Here is a 12,930-nt window from a genome sequence, read left to right on the forward strand (position 1 = left end):
TTTCTCGCCAAACCCCCTTTGCAGGTTCCTAAATCTGGGATGAACTGAAACTTGATTTAGCAGCACCTTACATTTCATTTAGCTGTCACAAGCATATGTCAACTCCCTACTCCTGACCATATTTGGTCAACGATAGAAATAGTATGGCACATCACTATTATCTACTTAAAAGTTGCTTAGTGATGTGATTGCTTGCACATGTGAATCAGTGTTTTCATTCTGCTACATCAATATCACTTGGAACAGCACACACATTACACCAGTAGTTCTGATAGCTTTTGGCAAATAAAGAGAATGAGATAGAGAACCAGTAGTTCTTGGAGCACCCACTTGGAACAACCAGTAGTTCTTATTCATTCAATTGTTGAGCTTATCCCAAATAGAGAGAGATATATAGAGAACTGTCATTGGTTTCTTGATATAATTTTCCTTTTTCTATTTTTAAATGGACTAATTGGTCATCTAGACATGGTTGTCAACACTATTGCATATGCAAGCATCTTTGACAGGTTTCTTTTCTTTGTTGAATTGGAGATTTCTTTGCTTTGTTGACTTGGTTTAGGACAAGTCAAGCATTATATATATCTCGAACAGATGTCACGCACCTGTTTAGATTAGCTGTTGATCTGATATCAATGAAAAAAATCTGTTTACATTTTGGCTGTTGATTTTGGCAGAAAATGACCATTAGCATTTTGGGTGAAAAGAGGAAGAGAGGATTTTTTTTTTTTTTGGGTTAGAAATTTTTGAGAGTACCGGATAGTGTAACACAATCACTTTGTAGTTTTAAGTGGAAATAGAAAATCCATTTTGGATGAGTTTATATAGATATAAACAATAATAGTTTTATCTAAACCCAAAATAGTTGCTAAAAAGTCTTTCAGACCTCTTGTTGGAATAAAATTTCTGTTATTTGCCCTATATTGTGTTCTTTCTTTTTTATTTTGTTTTGTTTTGTTTTCCATTGTGTTTGTTTATAAGCACTTGTTCTTAGTGTTTTCAAGGTTAAGTTCTTGATGTGATTGCCAAATTTATAGCTGCTCATCTTTCCCAACAACAACCTGATTTCCTTCATCTTGCATTGCCTTTGCCAGAGTAGATGCAAGCAAAGGGTGATGACAAGATGAAAATTGGAATATGAGAGAGAAGGCACTCAATTTATGTCGAGATGTAACAGAGTAAGAATTGTTCTCCATCTGGAAAAAATCCAAGGAGAAAAAAGAGTACTTGCTCCATATATTCTTGACTGGTTTTTTTGCCTGCATGTCTTATATTCGTTCGCTAATTTTAAACTATCCATCTGGCTAATGTGCCACTTTATCCTCAGTTGGAAGTCGTCCGTTAATTATAAAAAAAATATATAATTGATGTATTTTCCCTTTCCATATATTCAGATGAGAGAAGCTATAAGGGATGCTGCTCTAACATTGTCCTACTGGAATAATTACAACAAGATGCAAATTATAGATCTGAGGTATATCCCATGAATTCTTAAAATGCCCAGCTCAATTTTAAGGTTTAAGCACAAGTCTATGTGAAGTCTATTTGGATGATTTTTTGAATATTACTGTTTGGGCTTTTGGTTTGCTGGGGTTCAGACTTGGGAGTAGGTTTCATGAGAACAAACTTGTTGGATTTTGCCATTGCTATATGAGGTTGGTGAATTTCTTCCCTATGGTTTTGTGATAACTGCAATTGCTTTTCACAAAACACTATGCTTGGGAAATTGATCCATTTATGTTGGCTTTCTTTATATGAAGATCATCTTTCTTTTAATCATAGGTCATTGGACTTTATTATTTTTTTTTTAACTTTACAAGTTAATAGGCCTTCTATGTCTAGTGTTTTTTTATGCTTTTGTTCTTAGTATTTATATCTCAACTGCTTTTCCTTTTCCCTATTTAAATTTTATTTTCAAACTATGTTTTGCATTGATATATGCAATCAAAGTTAAAGGTTACTTTGCTACCATTATCAATTGCTTTGGAAATGGCCATGTTTCATTTTCGCTGTTCATTGGGTTGTTTAAATCTAATATGAACCCTCTTTTCTTATTTTTTAGATTTTTCTTTACCTTTTTACCTTGGCTGATATGAATTGAAACCTTGATTATATTGTTTTTATACCATTGTTTTAGGTTAGACGAGATTAAGTATCTTGTTTCTACCAGTAATATACAGTTTTCTTTGTAAAATACTCAAATTAAGTGAAAAAAATGAAAACAGGGCTTGTGGATGAAAGTCATTGTACTGTGGAATTCACTTTCTCCAAGTAAACTTGAGTGCCATTTTTTTTAGTCTTCTTTGTTTGAGTGCGTATTCTAATTCTTCCCTAATTCTTCCCATATACATCCCTGTCCTCCCCTTAAACACGAAATTAGCTCACAAGTCCCTAAATTTATGGATCAAAGATCAAAGAAAGTGTAATTAGCATTGGCACCCAAAAGTTTTTACCTCCTGTGCTAATCGGAAATTGCATTCTGTAAATTTTAAAGGTTACAAAGTGATTTTTGGTTTATTTTGGTGCCTAAAGTTTGCAAGAGACGAGCACAATTAAGGTCCAAAATAACATCAGTTTTGTATTAGGTCCATTAACTTTTGAATTTATGTGACACATTTATTAACTATTTACAAGTCATGAACTACTGATACATCTTGTGGAAGGCAAAGAATGCCTTCCAGCCAAAGACTAAAGGGCATCCATGGCATAGCAGCTCTCAATCCGCTTGTTATGGTTGAAGAGCAGCTATGGTTAAACTATTAAACTTGAATTCCCCTGATCTTGACCAATCCTCCAGTTCAGTCTTTATAGTTTTAGACAACCTGCTACATATGCCTTTTCTCTACTGATCCCAGTTTCCAAGGATAGGATGGGTAATCATTTTCTAAAGAAGGGGACGTTCTGAGTTAAATGTAATCGCAGGAGAAGTTATTGTAATGATGTTGCGCCCCTCTAGGTTAGGAACCAGAAAAGTGGCGCGAAAAGGCTAAATAAGTTTTTTTTTTAAAATGACAAACTTCTACCTGTTGACTAGCTATATACTCTTGCTTATGTCTCTCTTTAATTCCAGGTTGTTTATTCTACCTCTCTACTTGCTTAACCCCTGAGAGAAAAGGGTGGGCATATTCTTGCTGTCCTTAGTGAATGAATCCAGTGTTGTATTTTACAATAAATGCTGGTTATTTACTACTTTCTATTTTACAGGTGGACAGCAATTATCCAGTGAGTCCACCATGGTATGATCTACGTTCCAATAGGATACACATTTGGAGCAGGAATGTTTTAAGATAGACGCCCTGAGAGGAGGTTCCCCTTATGGAGCAAGAGTTTTCTTAGGAGACCACACAAGGGAACCCAGTGAAACAAAGCTCGCACTGGTGGAACACCTGGGAAAGTATATGGCATTGATGGTGAAGAGGTTTGCCCTACCTCATTCCTTCGCAAATGATCATAAAGATAGTAGCTAGCCCCTGCAGAATCCGTTATTGGATGTGTCATGCTATTATATATTGTAATTCCATTTTTTGCCTTGTATCTATACCAATGGCACTTTTCCTTTGTGATTCTGGAAGATGTGAGAACATACTCCTTGTGTGTAAATAGTTGACAAATTGGTACTCATTCCAAAGCTGATCGCTATTTGCGCATTCTGTGTTCATAGGAAGTTCCTGAGTACACAATGTAGAAGACTCCATGAAACAAGGACTCGTTGATTTATTCTCCCATTTTAGAACTTCTTTTGCTGTTATTATCTTTAAGAGGAAAGGCATAGAAAATTTTACTCCTGGTGTTTTATCTTTAGTCAAATTATGTAAACTAAGAAAGTGCACCACCACTTGGTGATTACTGATATTTATATTGTTAGCTGAAATTTGTATCCGTCCCTTCGTGAGTTTCCTGCTTTCGGTAGATTTGAGTTCTCATATGAATCAGGAAGATTTGGGATATGGTCTACTTTCTGCACTAAAAGTCCAAAAATTATATTAATATAAATGTTTTGACTATTTTGAGAGCATGAAAAGATAGCAAAATCTAACTTCTAATAATGTTTTTAAGTTTAAGTAGCTGCATCATTAGTTGACGGATCTTGTAACTAAACCATAGTGCAACCTAGCCTTGAGATAGCAAACGTAAATGACAATTTGGACAAAATTCTCTAATATTCTGGTTTTTTGTTGAGAATAACACTTGCTAATTTTTACATGATTACATACTCAAGAGGATTTGACTTTTATTGATCAAGGATGCAACCATCCTCAATAGTAAAGATCAACCTCCACTGGTTTAGGGGTGCTCTTGTTATATTAAAGTTTGCTCTAATTTTGGTTCAAAAAATTTTTTTTGGTTTATCTGTAACTAAATTCCATCAAAAACAAACAAATTCCATGAATGGATCCATTTTGGATTAAGTAGAAATCATTTTACTAAACTGGGCATCTCCATCACTTTTTCCCTGCCTCCTAGTTTGTTTCCAAGAGAGAAAGCATTAGTCAACCTACTAGGATTTGTTTTGTGGTTTGGCCCAATAAATGGGCTGGCCCACAAACACAACATTATCCTCCCCACCAAACTCGTTTGGCGCCAACAGCCTCTTGGTCTGTTGGTCGGGTTGGTAGGAGGTCAAGGGTCCAACCCTTGTTTCCCACCAAAAATTGCCACTTAATTGTGGCTGTCACCTTCGGGTGGCTTCCTTCGACGGGATTTCCCGTCGACCCCCCTTCCCCTTAGAATAGGTTAGAGTAGGTTATACAACTGTTATCGTTGCGACAAAAAAAAGGCTCGTTTGGCACTCCTTGATATTGGATCCTACATCTCCTAAATCGAATTCCTCTCCACCAATTTTCTTGCTTGAAAGAGTAAATTTTGTAGGATCTCAATAATCTCATCTGCCATTTTACACCTTTAGCAATACTTTAGGAATATTGCACCCCAGTTTGTCAGATCACAGCCAGAAAGTGGGAAGCCTAGTAAAGGAATAAGATATTGGTGGGTCTCACTAATCCAGGGAGAAAGAACAAAGGCTAACCTTGAGAAACCTCTCTATTATGCAGAAAAAAAGGCAGATTTCATACTGTAACTCTCTTTTAAATTTTTATTTTTTGTCAAATTTTGAGTGAAGAGCAAAGAAGAGTAGCTAAAGTACAAGACTGACAGAAAACAATCAGATTTTTAGAAACTAAAGGCAATGTCTACAAAGATCTAAGCTTCGATATACCTGTCTCAGCAAAGTCATGGTTGGAGTTTTTGAAAACTCTACTTCATATCCTGGCTCATCTCCCATATTCTAAAAAGCTCTTCAGCTTAAAAGGTCGTTCTTGTTCATGAAGTTGGAGCAATCAGACAGTATTAAAGGTGGTACTCTTTAATGCATTAATTACCATAGACATATTGGATTTCAAATTTTGTATTACTACTGGGAGATCTAGAATTTCGGAGGAACAATTGAAGAAAACTCTCACAGAAAGAGACCTAGGCACAATTCTCAAGAGAGAGAATTTTCAAATACTCTCACACGCGGGAGAGAGTCAACTTTGTGGTTTGCATAATAAATATTATTCGCTTGTTAGGGTACATGCATGATCTTGACATTATATTTAGTTCATTAATATGACATGCATGCATGTGATTTAATGACATATATGATAGGCTGAGAATTAATCTCAATGAATTTTATAACTTTTATCAGTTGGATGTTATACTGATTCAAGTATCTTTCATAAGTTCACTTAATGAATATAGAAGTTTTGCTGCTTCTATGAAAATTTGAGCTAATTTTCTAGAGCACTTTTAAACTGGATGAAGCACATATCCATGATGTGCTAACTTAACAAGCTTATTTAAAAATTTCTTGACCATCATATATGTGAAGTATTTACATAGTCTCAAGTAGTTATAATTTAAAGGTTAAGTCCATTCTGTCAAGTAGTATGAGAAGGCTGAAATAATAAATGAAGATTTAAAGGTATTGCTACTTTGTTAAGGTAACATGTTCATACTAGATGCCCAACTTTCTTTACTAGTATGAGTGGGATGTTGTTGAATATTTCAATAAAAATAAAAAGACATATATTTTCTAATTCAAGCCATTTAAGTTACAAATCTATTAAGAATTTTCAATTATAATTCTCTCCCATAAATGTGTAACTAAGGTCCACTAAAGTGTTACTTATGGAAATGTTTTATTAATTCAAATAATAATATTTTCTACCTTTATACAAAAAAATACTGCATTGCAACAAAAATTTTTGTGTTTATTCTATTTAATATCTGGAATTGTAAACCCTATTATTTCAACCTACACATGGAGGATTCTAAACAATTGTATCACATCATTTTTCTTAGGTCTCTTCTTCGTTCTATATTACTACCGCATTGGGTATTAATAAGGTATTGTGTAAAGCTGTGAGTTCAATTATTTGTATGGATTTAGTAGAAGCAACAAGATAAATTGAGAAATGTTTCAGATGCAACAAATCATTCATCTCACCAATTGTTGTCTAAAGGTGTATGAATCTACTCAAAAGAGTGACATAATCCGCATCTTCCCTAGCCTAATTACTCTCTTTTTCTTCCTTGCTAGTTGTTTGAGTTGCTTAAGTGCTCAAGAACCAAAATTTTGCACTACGAAAATTCTTGGCAGATATTTTAAGCTTTTAACGGAAAACAAAGTCCCCGCTATTTATTTATACAAAAATGCACAAATATAAGAATCTATACAAGGTGTAGAGTAACACACTTGTAAACAACCTAACACATTTGTTCTTACATATCTTTACCTTGAATCAATTTTGTCAAGCCTTTCAAGTTTTGACTGCAAAACTTTGGAACAAAGATTCAACCTTCTGGGATGTTTTCCTAGTAGCTACCTGCTGTGTACCCTCCATCAACATGGATAACCTGACCAGTAATATATGATGCAACAGGAAGGTTGAGGAATGCCACCAGTGGTGAGACCTCATTTGGCTCTCCTAGTGGACGGAGAGGAGTCCGAGACATTATAGGCCTCATCTGTTGAGCAATAGTTTCATCATAGTCCTCCTGTAAGCGTTCATCAATTATATTAGTTAATATACGTATGGTGCCATTATCTTGAAGTGTTTCATTGATGTGTCTGTTCTTGTAAACTTATATACAGTTGATTTTGCTTTAATTCAATTTTTTTTTTTTTTTTTGCAAAAGGAATTTTGAAAGTTAAACGTAGCTGTTTTATAAAAGTTTAATCCTGTATACACTGTTATTAGCGGGTACGGATGGATACCACCTAATCTCAATTTTAATTTGAACTTCAACTCTTGTCCATATGTCATGCATTCATGTTTGCTGATATGTACATAGTAATATATACAAGTTTAATCTTTCAATAAATTAGTAATCTAAGGCCAACTTTGAAGTGCACAATTTTGCCCAACATTTTTATACTAATAAACTAACTTATATTGAGTTGAAAAAGATTCATATTGTTAAATTTTGATTGACCCTGTTTTAGACTTTTCAACCTTGTCGAAATTTAAGAGATTAATTTTTTGGAGAAGAACTAGCAAACATAGAAGAGATTTGGAATAGAAATATATTAGAAGTTAATAATCAACTTGTTAGTTTCGGAGGGAGAAGGAATTATAAGTAGGAGCTTATGAATTCAAAACTCCTCAACTGTCAAGAAAAAAAAAACTTACTAGTTTTGGGCGAGTGGTTCGCACTCCGTGTGGTGCAACAGTGTTGACGCGGATCTTGTCCTTCGCCCATTCACATGCCAAGTTCTTGCTTAGCTGATTGATTGCACCTGTAATTATAAAAATAACGTAACAACTTGAAAAGTATAATAAATTTGAAACTTCAAAAATTAGAAATTCTAAACTCAAATTCCTCTGTCCCTTTTCACTTCTAAAGTCTCATCCCCCTCTCCAATTGGAAAAATTTTTAAAACAAAAAAAAAAAAAGTAATGGGCTAAATTGCTCCTTGCACTGTTGATGTATTAGACTTGAGAAATTTTGAATTTCGATCTAGAAAAAAGGTTCCAAAGCTTCTCTGTTTGCTATTTTGTTTAATTTTTTTTTGTTGTAACGGCACATCTAACTTACCTAACCTACTTCTACTCCTGGGGGGAACCTACTCTATGGGGTGGCCCAACTGAGTCGGGAGAACTTGACGGGGACTGAACCACCATTAGATCAAACGGGTGCACCACACACCCGTATGGATTTAAAACAAATCTCATATTGAGGCACATTGATGGGAGGCAAGGTTTGAACCCTTGACCTCTCATCCCACAATTAATGTGGTGGCCAACTCCTCTAGAGGGAGTTGGTTTGCTATTTTGTTTAATTGATTAATTGCGATTAGCACTTATAATTCGAATAAATTGTGGGTTGCATCAGGATCTAATCCAAAAAGTAATTATTTTTAAGTATATCCTGAGATAAAAACTACTCATTAGGAAAATTTGTTGGAGTTAAATGAACACAGGAATGTTACTTTTCGCATCAATATGAATACTGAAAGTATTTCTGGAAAAAATCAAATTGGTTTACCCAATTGGTTCAATTTTAAGGTAGAAGGTTAGTGTTTTGCCCAATTGTTCATTAGATACTAGTAATTAAAGGTGTACGATACCTTTTGAACTTCCATAAACCGAAGCACCTGGAAGTGAAGTGCTACCAGCCACAGATGAGATAAAAACTATACTTCCAGCTTCTGAAGCTTTCAGAAGCGGATATGCAAGTTGACACAAGTGGTAAGGACACTCGACATTTGTTCCCAACACACGTGAAAAATCTTCGGCAGAAAGGTCTGTAGCTCTTCTCAAGATAACTGTTGCTGCATTGTTAACCTAAAGATTGAAACGTAGCGATAGAATGGTGAATGAATATGTAATGGACCAGGGACGAATTTGGAAATCAAAATTAATGTAGATCATATGGTAATGAATGCAAAGCTGATAATTATGGAGAATGTGTGTTGATAGTCTTGCTATTATCAAAATTACGACAAAGTACAAGTTTCCAATTCATCGTCTACATGAACATTTATTAAATCGTTCAAGTAGTTTTCCAAGATAGCTTTGAAAAGTGGTTACCCTCAAAATCCAATAGGGAGTACAGATGATGAATTGTGAAGAAGGCATTCAGAGCATTAGAACTTGGATTTTGTACTTGATCAAAACTTGCAACATGGATGTCTTGAGAGTGCATCGAAACTTTCTCCTTGGACTCAAGTTCTGTCCAGGAGGGAAATAATGATGCAGGAGCATGTTAGCGAGGACAGAACGTTGTACTTTATCAAAACTTGCAACGTGGATGTCATGAGAGTGCATCAAAACTTTCTCCTTGAACTCAAGTCCTTTCCAAGAGGGAAATAATGATGCAGGAGCATGTTAGCGAGGACAGAACGAGGAATGGACAGGGAGGAGCCACACTCCGACCCAACACAACCCCCCCCCCCCCCCCCCCAAACACAACAAAAAAATCAAAAAAAGTTATTAAAAATTAGGATTTCCTCTCTTGAAAATTTAATAATATTTAAATGGGTTTTTTTATAAATTTAAATTTTTGCTGGGCAAACTTTGAAAATACTAAATAATATAAACATAACTTTAGATATGTTAAACCTTGCCCCCTCTAACTAAATTTTCTAGTTCCGTCTATGCATGTTAGTATTTGGAATTTGCGTGGTTGGTGCACAAGTACAAAAAAATGCCATAGTAACCCTTACATGTGGAAGAGGAACTTTTCAGTTTAGTATTTCCCCAAAATTAGCAAGAATGCAATACTTTTCTATAATCTTTGTCTTCGTATACCTGATGTATGTGACGTGTGCCGATTCGAAAGGCGAATTGTTGTAAGCCTTTTATTAATGATGGTAGCAGTGCAACAGATAACATTGAAGACGAAACAAATATAACCTTTTTTTCTAAATTTCATTTTTACCTCAAAATTTTTTTTAAAGTGCTGTTTCTCCTCAAATTTTTGTTTAGAAATTATGTTAACCTTAGATTGAAGGGTGTTTTATTAATTTTAGGGTAATTTTATTTGAAAAGTTTGACTATTTGAGTTTAACCATTAAACCTACAGAAAAATCTAATGGTTTCACTTTGATTAAAACCACAAAGATCAAATTATGGGTTTTCAGGCTATAGGGAGCTAAACTATACATTCGCCAAATCATGGGGAGATTTTTTGCATTTTACCCAAGATAAAATTGATAGCTATACATTCATTTATGTTCTATGGATCTTTTCCGGTCATTAAGTTTGAAGAAAAGAAAAACTACTCTAGCCCCTTTTCTTAAGAGTAGGGGATATTTTGGGGAGTTGAAGAAAAGAAAAACTACTCATTGTAAGAGTATTTTGGGGATATTGAAGTGAATTTATTTCAAAACTAATAATTTTACTCCCTTTATTAAGAGTAGGGGAATTGTTGATTTTGTCTAGCTAAACAAGATGGGATGTCCCTGGTATTGTAAAATCAAGAGAGGTCAAAAATAAGAGGGGAGGTTAGTGTAATTTACTCAAAAACAAAAAAAAAAAAAAGAAACTTTTCTCTGGTAGTAGAATCCCTACTGCCCGAAAATTTGATCCCTATAATCCAAATAAAAGGTGGGCTTAAATTGGGGAAAAAAAATAATTTGAAAAGTGAAAAGTTGTTTTAAAAACACGTTAATACTTGTTAAATCAACTTTTCGTCTTTTAAGTTAATTTCAACAAATCAAAAAACAGGCGGAAGATTCTTAAAGGATCAATTGTGAACAGTACACGTTTAAAATAACCTATTCTTACCCGTTTCTTCTAGAAATTAGAAAACAAGTCATGCATGATTCTCAAAATTTTCAATTATAGAATTCATTTACAGCTGTGATTATGGTTACTTATCCTGCAAAATATCTGCAGTTCAGTACCTATTTGGGAAATTAACTCAAACCAATAAATCTCAAATATTTCACCCAAGAATTACTTTGGATGCAATTCAAATTCCGAATTTTTTTTCCATTTTCCCATTTATTAACTCATAATCAGACCTTGGTAACAAACTATCTGCAATTTGACAATTTAAAACCGACTTTTCAAGCAACTAAATATTATCCAATGGATGAAAATGAAAAATTTTATACTTACCAATATGTTCAGCTTCCCATTAAAGGTGGAAGAGACATTATTCATCAGTTCTTCTCTTTCTGTTCTTGATGACAAATCGCAAGTTGAGCCATATACTTTAAAGCCCTTTGCTCCCCATTCTTGCAGCCTTTCATCAAGGTCCTTTTGGTTCCTTGAACATGTGTATACTGTGGCCCCAAATCCTGCTAACTCTTCCACTATGGCATGCCTGAAATTTTGGGTCAAATAGTTAAAATGGGGTTATCCCATTTGAGCTTTCAAATCATTCTTTTGAAGAGTGCAGAATCACATTCTAAATGTGCCTCAAACCTAAGTTATTAGGGACATAATCGCACATATTTACGAGGAAACAAGGAGGAAGCAGGAATTTATGCTATGTTAAATTGGATATGAGAAAGACAAATGATTGTATTGAGTAGGTTTTTCTACTCGTTGAGAATAACATTTTTGTATAGATACACTTAAAAGTTGTCCAATTGATTCTTAACCTACCCTTTTGGAGGATTGAATGCAAATTAATAATGAAACAATTCACCAAGTTTTTGATGTAAGAATAAATACAGGAACAATATCTGTAGAAACTTGCTTACCCAATGCCTCTGGTGCCACCAGTAACAAGGGCAGTCATGCCATTGAGAGACCATCTACCCTTCAGCTGTTCACCAGCCATGCTTTCTTTGTCTTCCGAATGAGTTGAGAAAAATGCGAATTGGAAGAAATGGTGAGAGAGCTGCTAGTGTTAACCACTATTACAAAGATGCAAGGATGGCTGATAATTGTATATGTAGGCTATTTATTAGTCCAAGAAAAGCACAACAATCATCGAAATCTAGAATACATCACAGTTTTGTAGTCAAGATAAAGGTCAGCAGTTGTGAACTTGCGATGGGTGGAACCAAACGGCGTAAATATTTGAACGGGGAAATGTGGTTTTGTTGACCAGGATTCCACTGAGGCTCATTGGGATTGCTTTTAATAGAAGATACAATTATTACAACAGGCGAAATAATAAATACAGTAATGGGCATGGCGGCACTGGATATTCTGATATTATTAAAAGAAGGTGAACTAAAGGATAATACAGTTTCAGTTTGAAGTTGAAAGGCTAATTGTTAAATGTCAACTCTAGAAAGGGGAAAAGGGAAAAATGCACTTTTCATCCCTAATGTTTAAGGTGTTAACCAATTTCATCCCTAAAGTTTCATGCAAAACACATTTTATCCTTGTAATTTTATAATTTTGATTAATTTCATCCTTCAAGTTTTACGCAAACACATTTCATCCTCATAATTTCCTAAATTTGGCTAATTGAGGACAATTGGTAGATTGTCAAGCAATTTGAATGGGATAGCATCACTTGATCACGACATGCCTATTAGGTAAAAAAAAAAAATTGGATCAACAAAAAGCTCAAAAATCTTTTCTTAATTCACTTTCTCATTTTAATACAAAAAAGACTAAGAAATTTTTAGCGACAATTACTTTCTTTTTAATCACAATCGAATAAGAAGATCCAAAGAAAATGAAGTCAGTGGGAAAGAAACAATCCCACCATAGCCAATTGAAGAAAAATGTCAAACAGACCCAATACAACTAATTGGAGAAAAATATTAATGCAAAAGAATGAATGGTTTGGATTGTCATTTATTTGCAAAATTTTGTTTTGTTGCATCATATACTTGTTTTTCAATCATCTATTTATCTTTCAATCTATTTATTTAGTTTCAAATATATCATATCACAATTTAAAGGGAAAAAAAAGAGATAGTCTCCTATCCAAAAACACTTGTTGTTATTTCTATACATTAATCAATAATTGAAT

The 12,930-nt window shown here is 34.3% G+C and overlaps 1 protein-coding gene across 1 annotated transcript; it reads right to left on the reverse strand.

Moving 5' to 3' along the window:
- Positions 1–6,855: 6,855 nt before the first annotated feature.
- Positions 6,856–11,778, reverse strand: LOC113776333 (tropinone reductase homolog). The gene is made up of 5 exons (XM_027321465.1): positions 11,699–11,778; positions 11,109–11,316; positions 8,612–8,828; positions 7,674–7,780; positions 6,856–7,038 (listed from the first exon to the last, which is right to left on the reverse strand). The coding sequence occupies exons 1-5, from the start codon at positions 11,776–11,778 to the stop codon at positions 6,856–6,858; spliced, it is 795 nt and encodes a 264-aa protein (XP_027177266.1).
- Positions 11,779–12,930: the final 1,152 nt, after the last annotated feature.

The sequence above is a fragment of the Coffea eugenioides genome, chromosome 6, assembly GCF_003713205.1.
Source record: "Coffea eugenioides isolate CCC68of chromosome 6, Ceug_1.0, whole genome shotgun sequence".
Classification (NCBI taxonomy): domain Eukaryota; kingdom Viridiplantae; phylum Streptophyta; class Magnoliopsida; order Gentianales; family Rubiaceae; genus Coffea; species Coffea eugenioides.

Excerpts from the sequence above, each read along its gene's own strand:
- LOC113776333 (XM_027321465.1), bottom strand. The coding sequence starts at position 11,778 with ATGGCTGGTGAACAGCTGAAGGGTAGATGGTCTCTCAATGGCATGACT. Across the intron at positions 8,829-11,108 it reads ATGGGAAGCTGAACATATTG|GTTAACAATGCAGCAACAGT; the intron begins GTAAGTATAAAA and ends TTCAATCTTTAG. Across the intron at positions 7,781-8,611 it reads GGTTTATGGAAGTTCAAAAG|GTGCAATCAATCAGCTAAGC; the intron begins GTATCGTACACC and ends TTATAATTACAG.